The 12,261-nt window shown below is 48.1% G+C and overlaps 1 protein-coding gene across 1 annotated transcript in view; it reads left to right on the forward strand.

The window, feature by feature from the left end:
- The window catches only part of LOC119964582 (nardilysin-like), a 133,730-nt gene that overhangs the window by 104,063 nt on the left and 17,406 nt on the right, over nucleotides 1-12,261 (forward strand). The window contains 4 exon segments of the mRNA XM_038794258.1: nucleotides 34-65; nucleotides 7,054-7,189; nucleotides 10,451-10,498; nucleotides 11,728-11,780. Of these exon segments, the coding sequence (XP_038650186.1) occupies nucleotides 34-65; nucleotides 7,054-7,189; nucleotides 10,451-10,498; nucleotides 11,728-11,780 (269 nt within the window).

The raw sequence follows: 12,261 nt of genomic DNA on the forward strand, positions 1-12,261 counted from the left end.
AATATGATACTAACACTTTTTTTCTCCCACAAGGAATCTATTGAATTTCTAAATTATATTGTGAAGTAAGTATTTTGTTGTTTCTTGTTATTTTAAGAATTTACTCTTTTAAAAAAAAAAAAAAAATCTTAATGCACAATGATATTGCTGTATTGTTCCAATGTGTATTAAACAAAATCTCACTGTTATTCAGTCCTTGATCAACAGCTAATTGGAAAAGCTTTATTTTTGTGTACCTTATCTCAAACTATCATAATCTTGTGCATCTCTAACAGATCCCTCCTCTACCTCCTTTGCTCCAAGGAGAACAACTCCAGCTTCAACATAGAATCATAGAATCCCTACAGTGCAGAAGGAGGCCATTTGGCCCATTGAGTCTGGACCATCCCTTGAAAAGAGCAACTTACCTAGGTCCAAGCCCCCACCCTATGCCGTAACCATACCTAACACTTGGGCGCTAAGAGGTAATTTAGGATGGCCAATCCACCTACACTGCACGTCTTTGGACTGTGGGAGGAAACCCATGCAATCACGGGGGAAAAAGTGCAAACTCCACACAGTCACCCGAGGCCGGTCTCTGGCACTATGATGTAGCAGTGCTAACCACTGTGTGACCATGCTGCCCCACCTAACCTTGTAGATAAATTCCCTTGTCCTTTGAATCATTCTATTAAATATTTTCTGCACCCTCTCTAGGTCTTTCCTAAAATGTGGTGACCAGAACTAGGTGCAATATTCTGGTTGTGGCCCAAACAAAGCTGTATAAAGGTTCAATACAACTTCCCTTCTTCTGTATTTATTACTTCTAATTATGAAGCCCAAGGTCCCATTTGCTTTGCTAACTGTTCACAATATGTATTGCTTCTGTCACAGATCTGTGTGTGAACCCTCATGTTTTTCTACTCTTGCACACTTTTAGAATTGTGTTCAGTATATATTGCCTTTCCCTAGCCCGCCATGAAATGCATTACCTCACACTTGTCTGTGTCAAATTCTATTAGTCCCACTGCGATTGTGGTGAGGATGAGAGTCTACAGAGGGAAATAGGCAGGTTAAGTGACTGGGCAAAAACTTGGTAGGTGGAATATGATGTAGGAAAATGTGACGTTATGCACTTTGGTAGGAAGAGTAAATGAACTATTGATACATTAACATCTCTGAAATAGCAGTAAATCAGGATTGGAAGGGAGAGAGAAACTCCGGGAACTAATACTGAACAAGTTGTCGGAGCTGTGGGCTGACAAATTCATGGGTCCTGATGAACTTCATCCTTTGAAAGAAGCGGCTAGTGAGATAGTTGGTGTGTTGGTTATAATGTTCCAAAATTCTCTAGATTCAGGAAAGGTGAGATTTGAAAATAGTAAATATAACTATTTTATTCAAGGAGACAGGAAGCAGGAAACTACATGCCAATTAGCTTGACATCTATTGTAGGGAAAATTTTGAGTATTATTGAAGATGTTAAAGAAGGGCACACGGAAAAATTCAAGGTAATCAGGCAGAGTCATCATGGTTTTGTGAAAGGGAAATTGTGTCTTATGAGGAGAGGTTGAGTAGATTGGGCCTGTATCATTGGTGTTTAGAAGAATGAGAGGCAGCCTTATTGAGAAATATAGCATTTGCTGGCGGCTTGACAGGGTAGATGCTGAGAGGATGTTTCCCCTTGCGGGATAGTCCAGGACCAGAATGTGTGATCTGAGTAAGGATAGCCCATTTAAGACCGATTTGAGGAAGAATTTCTTCTTTGAGCAGTAAATCTACGGAATTCGTTACTGCAGATGGCCGTAGAGGCTGGGTCGTTAAGTATTTCCAATACTGATTTTTAATCAGTAGTGGAATCCATAGTAATGGGGATAAGGCAGGAATGTGGAGTTGAGGATTATATCCTATCAAATCAGTCATGATCTAATTGAACGGTGGAGCAGACTTGATGGGCCATATGGGCTGAATTGTATGGTCTTATTGATATCTTCAGGTTTGGTATCATTGGTAATTTTTGAAGTATTACTCTGTATCTCAATATCCAAGTCATTTTTATATCAAACAAAGCAGTGATCCTAGCACTGAACCTTGGGCAATACCACTGTACCATTTTCGAGCACAGGGAGCCTCCTATTCCATTTTTTCAAAAGTTTTTAACAAAAATTTTGTGTGGTACTTTGTCAAACAATTCCTTAAAATTCATTTAGACACCATTCTCTTCATCAACATGTTCCTTTTAGGGTGAAATGTAGGAGCAACAAGCCTGGAGAACCCTTGATGTCTAGGAATATTCGGGGCTGGATAAGAAAGAAAATAGAGGCTTTTAGCAGGTACAAAGAGTAAATCAGCAGAGGCCTTACTGGAATATAAAAAGTGCAGGAGGGGAACTCTAGAACAATTAGGAGAGCAAAGAGGGGGCATTGTAAAGCACTGGCAGCTAGGATTAGGGACAATCCCAAGTTAGTCTATAAGTATGATAAGAGAAGAGGATAACCATGGAAAGATTAGGGGCCAATCTCCGGCGTCGTTTCCGGGCGGGGGCGGGATTCACACCATGCCAGTCGGGGGCCATTGGCAGTGCCCCCCCCCCCAAGGAAATTCTCTGGGTCCCGATGGGCCGAGTGGCTGTCCGTTTTTGGCCAGTCCTGCCGCCGTGAATTACTCACCTCATGTACTGGCAGGTAAGTCGGTGGGGGTGGTCCTTGGAGCTGGCGGGCATTGCAGAGTGTTAACGAGTACTTCATATCTGTCTTAGATTGGAAGAAAGAAGATGGAGGTACGAATTTAGGGAGAGGGTCTGTGAGGTTCTTGAACAGTTTGATGTAAGGAGTGATGGGATATTGGAGGTTTTGGCTGGTTTAGAACTGGACAAACCCCCAGGTCCAGTTGTATCCCAGGCTTCTGTGGAGGTTAAAGAGGAAATGACAGGAGCTCTGACCCAAATTTTTAATTCCTCTCTGGCCACAATGTGCCAGAAGATTGAAGGACAGCACGGTAGCATGGTGGTTAGCATAAATGCTTCACAGCTCCAGGGTCCCAGGTTTGATTCCCGGCTGGGTCACTGTCTGTGCGGAGTCTGCACGTCCTCCCTGTGTGTGTGTGGGTTTCCTCCGGGTGCTCCGGTTTCCTCCCACAGTCCAAAGATGTGTGGGTTAGGTGGATTGGCCATGCTAAATTGCCTGTAGTGTCCTAAAGGTTAGTGGGGGGGGGGGGGGGGGTTGTTGGGTTACGGGTATAGGGTGGATATGTGGGTTTGAGTAGGGTGATCATTGCTCGGCACAACATCGAGGGCCGAAGGGCCTGTTCTGTGCTGTACTGTTCTATTCTATGACAGCTATTGTAGTTCCACTTTTCAAGAAGGGTGGTAGAGATAAACCAGGAAACTACAGACCAGTGAGTCTCTCACAAGTGGGACTGGAGAAGATTCTGAAGGAGGAAATGAATCTTCATTTGGAGAGGCAAAGTTTGATCAGGGATTTGTCAGAGGGAGGTCATGCCGAACAGGTTTGATTGAATTTTTCAAGGAGGTTGCCGAATGCAAGGCTGAGAATCTGCGTTCAATCCCAGCCCAGGTCACTATGTGGAGTTTGCACATTCTCCCCGTGTCTGTGTGGGTCTCACATCCACAACCCAAAGATGTGCAGAGTAGGTGGATTGGCCACACTAAATTGCCACAAATAATTGGGGGGGGGAAATTAATTGGGCACTTTAAATTTAAGAAAAAGGTTACCGCGTGTGTAGATGAGGATAGTGTGGTTGATGTAGTTTATATAGATTTCAGCCAAGCCTTTCACAAGGTCCCACATGGAAGACTGATAAAGAAGGTAAAATCATATGGGATCCAGGTTAACTTGACAAATGGGAACCAAAACTGGCTTGGTAGAAACCAGAGGGTGGTGGTAGAGGCTGGGCGAGATTCTCCAACCACCCCGCCGGCTTGGAGAATCCCCGGATGGCGGTGCAAATCTTGCCCCAACGCTGGCTGCCATATTCTCTGGTGCCGTTTTTCGGGCGGAGGAGTTAGTGCCGAAGGGACGGCACGGCTCCATCCCAGTCGGGGGCTATTGGCAGCAGCCCCTCCCCGGAATTCCTCTGGGCCCCGATGGGCCGAGTGGCCGTCCGTTTTTGGCCAGACCTGTCGGCGTGAATGATTCACCTCGCGTACCGGCAGGACCTGGCAGGTAAGTTGGAGGGGCGCGGCGCGGGGGGGGGGGGGGGGGGGGGGGGGGCACGGTGTCCTGGCCCCGTGATTGGGGCCCACCGATCTGCGGGCGGGCCTGTTCCGTTGGGGCACTTCTTCCTTCCGCGCCGGCCGCTGTAGGGCTCTGCCATGGCCGGCGCGGAGATAACCCCCCCCCCCTGCGCAAAAATACGCTAGCCGATCTGTGCATGCGCGGAACCAGGCCGGTGGTTCCGCACATGCGCGAGATCACGCCGACCCTATGGCGCATGCGCGAACACGTGCCGTCCCTTCGGCACTAACTTCTCCACCGTCCACCTAGCCCCCGAAAATGCAGAGTATTCTGCACTTTCGGAGGCTGTTGACGCCGGAGTGGTTGGCGCGGATTCTCCCGCCGGCATGGGGATTTAGTCCCCAGAAGGGAGAATCCTGCCCACTGTGTGTGTGAGACTAGACGCTGGTGTCTAGTGGCGTACCACATTGATCAGTGCTCGGTCCCTTATTGTCCATGAAATATATAAATGATATAGGTGAGAATGTGGGGGTGGAGGGGATGCTGGGAAGGAGATGTTGAGCAAGTTTGCGGATGTCATGAGATAGCAGGGTGGTTAATAGTGAGTAAGAAGGTCCTGGGCTGCAGGAAGACACAGACAGGTAGGTCAGCTGGACAGATCAGTGGCAGATTGAATTTAACCCTGAAAATGCAAGGCGACGTACGTTGGAAGGAGTAATAAAAGAAGGGAGCACTCAATGAATGGAAAGTCACCAAGATGCTCAGAGGGATCTTGGGGTGCTTATTCACAGTTACCTGAAAGTGGCAAGTCAGGCGAATAGGGTAGTTAAGGCATATGAGACTATTTTGTTTTTCAGTTGTGGTATAGATTATAACATCAGGGAGGTTATGTTGGAGCTGTACAAAACTTTGGTTATGCTGCAGCTAGAGTACTGTGAGCTGTTCTGGTCGCTTCACTATAGGAAGGATGTGATTGCACTGGAGGTTGCGGATGTTGACTGGGATGGACCATTCGAGTTATGAAGAGGGGCTAGATAGATCAGGATGGTTTCTTTAGAGCAGAGAAGGCTGAAGGGGAACCTGATTGAGTTGTATAAGATTGAGGGGTTTGGACAAGGTGGATAGGAAGCAGCCTGTTCCCATTGATTGAAAGGTTGATAATGATGGGGCATAACTTTAAGGTGAGGGGCAGGAGGTTTCAAGGGCGTTTGAGGACCAGGTTTTTCACCCAGAGGGTGGTGGTAGTCTGGAATGCACTGCCTGGGAGAGTAAAAGAGGCAGAAACCTCGAAACCTTTAAAAAGTACATGAATGAACACTTGAAATGCCATACCATTCAAGGCTGTGGGCTAAGTGCTGGAAAGTGGGATTAGTGCAGATTTTTAAAAAAAATTAAAAATTTCTTTATTCTCCTTTTTCGCATTTTCTCCCCAATTTACACCCACCAACAATAATCAGTAACAAATGTGTCAATCCCCATATCAATACCAATTATCCCATCCTCCCACCAAACTCAAAACATTCACCCACATATTCACATAAACAACTGACAAAAAGGAATCCGGAATCCCCCATAGCCCCCCCCCCCCCCCCCCAATAAAACAACTACTGTTCAATGTTATCCAGTTCTTGAAAGTGCATAATGAATAATGCCCATGAACTGTAGAACCCCTCCGTCCTTCCCCTCAGTTCAAACTTAACCTTCTCAAGAGTCAAGAATTCCAACAGATTCCCCCCCCCCCCCCCCCCCCCCCCATGCCAGGGCACAGGATGGAGAGGCTGCTCTCCAACCCATCAGGATCTGCCTTCGGGCGATCAACGAGGCGAAGGCTACAACATCTGTCTCCGCACCCGTTTCCAACCCTGGCTGGTCTGACACCCCGAATATGGCCTCCCGGGGCCCCGGGTCTAGTCTCACGTGCGCCACTTTAGAAATTATCCTAAAAACCTCGTACCAGTAATCCTCTAGCTTGGGACAGGACCAAAACATATGAACGTGGTCAGCCCCCCCCTCCCCTAACAACGTTCACACACATCTTCTACTCCTCCGAAGAATTGGCTCATCCTCGCCCTCGTGAGGTGTGCTCTGTATACCACCTTCAGCTGAATCAGCCCCAACCTCACGCACGAGGTGGAGGCATTCACTCTCCGGAGCACCTCACACCAGAACCCCTCCTCCATATCCTCTCCCAACTCTTCCTCCCACTTTGCTTTGATCCCTTCCAGCGGTGCCTTCTCCTCCTCCAAAATAGCTCCATAGACCGCTGAGACATCCCCCTTCTCCAGTCCCCCTGTAGTCAGCACCTCCTCCAGCAATGTGAAGGCCGGCTCCTCCGGGAAGTTCTGTGTCCCCTTTCTGGCAAAATCTCGAACCTGCATGTATCTAAACATTTCCCCCTGCTCCAGCCCATACTTCGCTTCCAGCTCCTTCAATCCTGCAAACCAACCTCTGAGAAACAAATCTTTGTGTCTTAATCACCTTCTCCTCCCATTAGGGGGGGCATTAGTGCAGATTTAATGCAGTTTTGTCAGTGTTGACTTAATGGGCCGAAGGGCCTCTTCTGTACTGACTCAAACCTTCTTTGTAACTTTCGTCAAAAAATTCAGTTTGATTAGTGAAACATTATCTACCTTTTGTAAATCAATACTGACTCTCTTTAATTAACTCAAACCACTCCAGTGCCTGTTTGTATTTTATTTGAGTATTGTTTCTAAAACCTTACTGAGGTTAAACTGACTTGGCTCTAATTACTAAGAATGACTGGCTTATATCTATTAATATATATTTACTTCCATCTTGCGCAGCACTTGTAAAAAAAATTGCAACTGACTACTGTGCTTTTGTTCAGTGAATAAGAAATATGTTAATTAAATAACAGAAAGCTGCAGTGCAAGCCTCTGAGGCCAGGACCTGTTCAATTCAAGGTGGTGGAGCTACCAAATAAACCACATGTGTGCAAAGTAAGATCTATCAACAAAAGTGATACGAATTCAGAGGTCACAGTTTATTTCCAGGTGGGTCCCTAATAGTAATATGTTTGTCTTTCATCTATTTTAGTTCTTTCAGCCTTCCAATGTGACTGACTTATACTTGACTTGATAACATTTTTCCTTGAGGACATAATGTTTTTTTCTTTAATACATTTTTAAAAAAATAATAATTTTTATTGAAATTTTTACAAAATATAAACATCTCAACTCTATTAACAAAACAACCACGGTAACACCCCAAGAACAATACCCACCCAACTTCAAAAGCAACTACAAACAAAAGGAAAAAAAGCCAAAAGGACACCCAAACAACAAAAGGGAAAGAGATAACACCCGCCACATCCCACAAACCCATGTACACAGTTCTCCCTCCCACCGATCCAAACCCCCTCCCTCCCCACCCCGGTTGCTGCTGCTGCCGACCTATTTCCCTACCGTTCCGCCAGGAAGTCCAGGAAAGGCTGCCACCGCCTAAAGAACCCTTGTACTGATCCCCTCAGGGCAAATTTCACCTTCTCCAATTTAATGAACCCCGCCATATAATTGATCCAGGCCTCCACGCTTGGGGGCCTCACATCCTTCCATTGGAACAAGATCCTCCGCCGGGCTACTAGGGACGCAAAGGCCAGAGCACCGGCCTCTTTCGCCTCCTGCACTCCTGGCTCCACTGCAACCCCAAAAATTGCGAGTCCCCAGCCTGGCTTGACCCTGGATCCCACCACCCTCGACACCGTCCTTGCTACCCCCTTCCAAAACTCCCCCAGCGCTGGGCACGCCCAAATCATATGGGCGTGGTTCGCTGGGCTCCCCGAGCACCTAGCACACCTGTCCTCGCCCCTGAAAAACCTACTTATCCTCGTCCCAGTCATGTGGGCCCTATGCAGCACCTTGAACTGTATGAGGCTAAGCCTCGCACAGGAAGAGGAGGAATTCACTCTCTCCAGGGCATCCGCCCACGTCCCCCTCCTCAATCTCCTCACCCAGCTCCTCTTCCCATTTACCCTTCAGTTCCCCCACCGAGGCCTCGTGTACCTCCTGCATTACCCGGTATATGTCCGAAATCCTCCCTCCTCCAACCCACACCCCCGAGAGCAACCGATCCCGCACCCCTCGTGGGGGCAGCAAGGGGAACCCCTCCACCTGCTGCCTGGCAAACGCCCTCACCTACATGTACCTAAACATGTTCCCGGGGGGAGCCCAAACTTCCCCTCTAACTCCCCCAAGCTCGTGAACCTCCCCTCCACAAACAGGTCCCTCAACCTCCTAACCCCTGCCCTGTGCCAGCCCAGAAATCCGCCATCAATGCTCCCTGGGACAAACCGATGGTTCCCCCGTATCGGGGCCTCCATCGAGCCCCCCACTTCTCCCCTATGTCATCTCCATTGCCCCCAAATTTTGAGGGTAGCCACCACCACCGGGCTCGTGGTATACCTCGTTAGAGGGAGCGGCAGCGGCGCCGTTACCAGCGCCTCCAGGCTCGTGCCCACACAGGACGCCATCTCCATCCTCTTCCATGCTGACCCTTCCCCGTCCATTACCCACTTACGCACCATCGCTGCGTTGGCAGCCCAATAGTACCCACAGAGGTTGTGCAACGCCAGCCCCCCCTATCCCTGCCCCGTTCCAGGAACACCCTTCTCACCCTCTGAGTCCCATGCGCCCACACAAATCCCGTAATACTCCTGTTGACCCTCCTAAAAAAGGCCTTCGGGATAAGGATGGGAAGGCACTGGAACAGGAACAAAAACCTCGGGAGCACCGTCATCTTAACGGACTGCACCCTCCCCGCCAGTGACATCGGTAACATATCCCACCTCTTAAACCCCTCCTCCATCTGCTCCACCAACCTTGTGAGGTTGAGCTTGTGCAGGGCCGCCCAGCTCCCAGCCACCTGGTCTTTAATAAATTTAGAGTACACAATTCTTTTTTTCCAATTAAGGGGCAATTTAGAGTGGCAAATTTGCCTACCCTGCACAACTTTTTAGGTATGGGGGTGAGACCCACGTAGACATGGGGAGAATGTGCAAACTCCACATGGACAGTGACCTGGGGCCGGGATCGAGCCCAGTCCTTGACGCCATGACGCAGTAGTGCTAACCACTGAGTCACTGTGCTGCCCTTCCTTGAAGACAGAATCAACATTCATTCAGCACCTTCCCATATGATGTCAGATAGCACACACACATTGTTGAAGTTGAGAAGCGTAACTGCATACTGCTGTCAATATAACTTTTATTGGAGCATCTTTTATGGTGTAACACTTGCTTATGCACATGCAAGCAATTTTCCAGTCATAACTCTAGCAGAGTCAAAAAGGCTTTTAATATCATAAAATGTATATGTGTCTATCAAAACAGTGGAACTAGTATCCATACTACACAATTTGTTCAAAAGATCATTGCAGCACAGGTTGATGATTTTCACATTCAATGGTAATCTGTCCCTGTATTTCTTTGTCACTGTGGTAAATTTTAGCAGAGAATATTTTTGATGTGATTTTCATTTTAACATTTAAAAAAAAAATAAATTGAGAGTGCCCAATTCTTTTTTTTTTCCAATTAAGGGGCAATTTAGCGTGGCCAGTCCACCTACCCTGCACATCTTTGGGTTGTGGGGGTGAGACCCACGCAGACACGGGGAGAATGTGCAAACTCCACATGGACAGTGACCCGGGGCCAGGATTGAACCCGGGTCCTCAGCGCTGAGAGGGAGCAGTGTTAACCACTGTGCCAGTCTGCCGCCATTTTCATTTTTACATATAATGTACTTCGCCATGTGGAAAGTTGTCTACGTAGCTGGGTGATATATTATGAATGAACTTCATTAAATACATGTATTAAAATCGAACAGATGCCAACTTTCAGCACACTTGATTATATGAGCCTGTTTAAAGTTTTGTTACTTATGGCAGCAAGGTAGCACAAGTGGCTAGCACTGTTGCTTCACAGCACCAGGGTCCCAGGTTCGATTCCCCGCTGGGTCACTGCCTGTAAGAGTCTGCACATTCTCGCGTGTGGCATGGGTTTCCTCCGGGTGCTCTGGTTTCCTCCCACAGTCCAAAGACATACAGGTTAGGTGGATTGGCCATGCTAAATTACCCTTAGTGTCCAAAAAAAAGGTTAGGTGGGGTTATTGGGTTACAGAGAAGTGAGGGCTTAAGTGGGTCGGTGCAGACTCGATGGGCCGAATGGCCGCCTCCTGCACTATATGTTCTCTGTGATGTGATCATTGATGGTTAACTGTTTGATCTTAAAATAAACTCTGAATTTTCATTTCACTTTTCAGTCAGGTCCTCGGAAAGTGAAGGACTATGCACTCATGGAATTACTCATTGTGAGTTATATTAAGCTGTGTCTATTTTATTGTGTAGTTTTAGAATTTACAATATATCAGCAGATGAAAGAATTATTGAGGCTGCCAGTATATTATCGGCAGTAGGTCTTGCGAATGTTAAATCTTGGTGAAATGTTCCTTATTATTTTCCCTCATCTTGATGATATTTGCAGATCTATACCATTGTGCTTATGTTATATTATGTTTTGTAGAAATTACAGCACAAATGTAGCTCAATTGGTCTCTTGAACTTCCACAATCCCTCACTCTTGGGGAGAAGAAGGCCAAAACACCAGCCTCTCTCGCCGGGTCTTCAAAAATCCCCACCTCTGGACTCGAACCACCTGTACCTTCAATACCTTTGACATGACATCAGCAAATACCTGCCAAAATCCCCTGAGCCTTGGATATATCCAAAACATATGGACATGATTTGCGGGCCCTCCTGCACACCTCCCACACCTATCCTCCAGCCCTTCAAAGAACCTGCTCATATGGGCCATAGTCATATGCGCCCTGTGGATCGCCTTGAATTGTATCAGGTTAAGCCTGGCACACGACAAGGATGTGTTGACTCTACTCGAGGCATCCTCCCACAATCCCGCCTCTAATTCCCAGCCCAATTCTTCCCACTTTTACTTCACCTCCCCTATCAGGGTCCCCTCCCATTCTATGAGCTCTTTATAAATTTCCAAGACCTTCCCCCTCCCCCACTCCCATTTTCGACACTACCTTGTCCTGTATCCCCTGTGGCGGCAGTTGTGGAAAGGTGGAAACCTGCCTCCGCACAAAGTCCCTCGCATGCAGGTAGCAGAACCCATTCGCACCAGGTATAATTATTAAGAGTTGCACTTCAACCTTTTGTTAATGCTTGTGAACAACCAAATCTGCATGAGGTAAATTTTATAATGCAAAGATTTGCAGCTGTTCAAGCTGGAACTTAGTAAGGCACCTAAGAATGAGTAGTAAGACAATTAGGAATCAGCATTAAGTGGGTCCTTGCCAGTAACACTTGCATCACAAGACCAAAAAATATATCTGTCCTGATTTGATACCCTAATTTCAGTCACATCTGTAATAATAGTTGATTTGATGTCTAAACTCAAAATAAATTACCCCTGTTAGTTGTGTGATTGTATTAAAAAAATACTATGTAAAGGGGCACGAAGCTAATAATGTGCTTTAGAGGGTATTTCCTTTTGCTGAAGATTTTTCTGCTTGGATTTCAGATGCACATGGAAGAGCCTTGTTTTGATTATCTAAGGACAAAAGAAACTCTTGGGTGAGCGTTTCTTTCCTCATGCTTAATTATATCTGGGTCTCTGGGTGGCACGGTGGCGCAGTGGTTAGCACTGCTGCCTAAACGTTGAGGAACCGGGCTCGATCCCGGCCCGGATCACAGTCTGTGTGGAGTTTGCACATTCTCCCCGTGTTTGCAGCGCCGGCCCTAGGATTGCTGGCGCCCCGGGCAAGCTGAACTTCTGCGCCCTTTGGGGGGCGGGGCCGAGGGGGGGGGGGGCCCGGGGGGGGGGCGGGGGGGCGGGCCCGCGGGGGGGGCGGACCGAGGGCGGGGTGGGGGGGGGGCGGACCCGAGGGGGGGGGGGGGGCGGGGGGACCGAGGGGGAGCGGACCGAGCCGGGGGGGCCGCCCTGGGGGAGGGCGGCCACCGCGCATGCGCTGGTTGGCACCGGCCCAACTGCGCATGCGCGGGACCCGAGTCTCTGGCGCCCCCTACCACATGGCACCCCGGCGACTGCCCGAGT

This window comes from Scyliorhinus canicula, chromosome 4 (genome assembly GCF_902713615.1).
Source record: "Scyliorhinus canicula chromosome 4, sScyCan1.1, whole genome shotgun sequence".
Classification (NCBI taxonomy): Eukaryota; Metazoa; Chordata; class Chondrichthyes; order Carcharhiniformes; family Scyliorhinidae; genus Scyliorhinus; species Scyliorhinus canicula.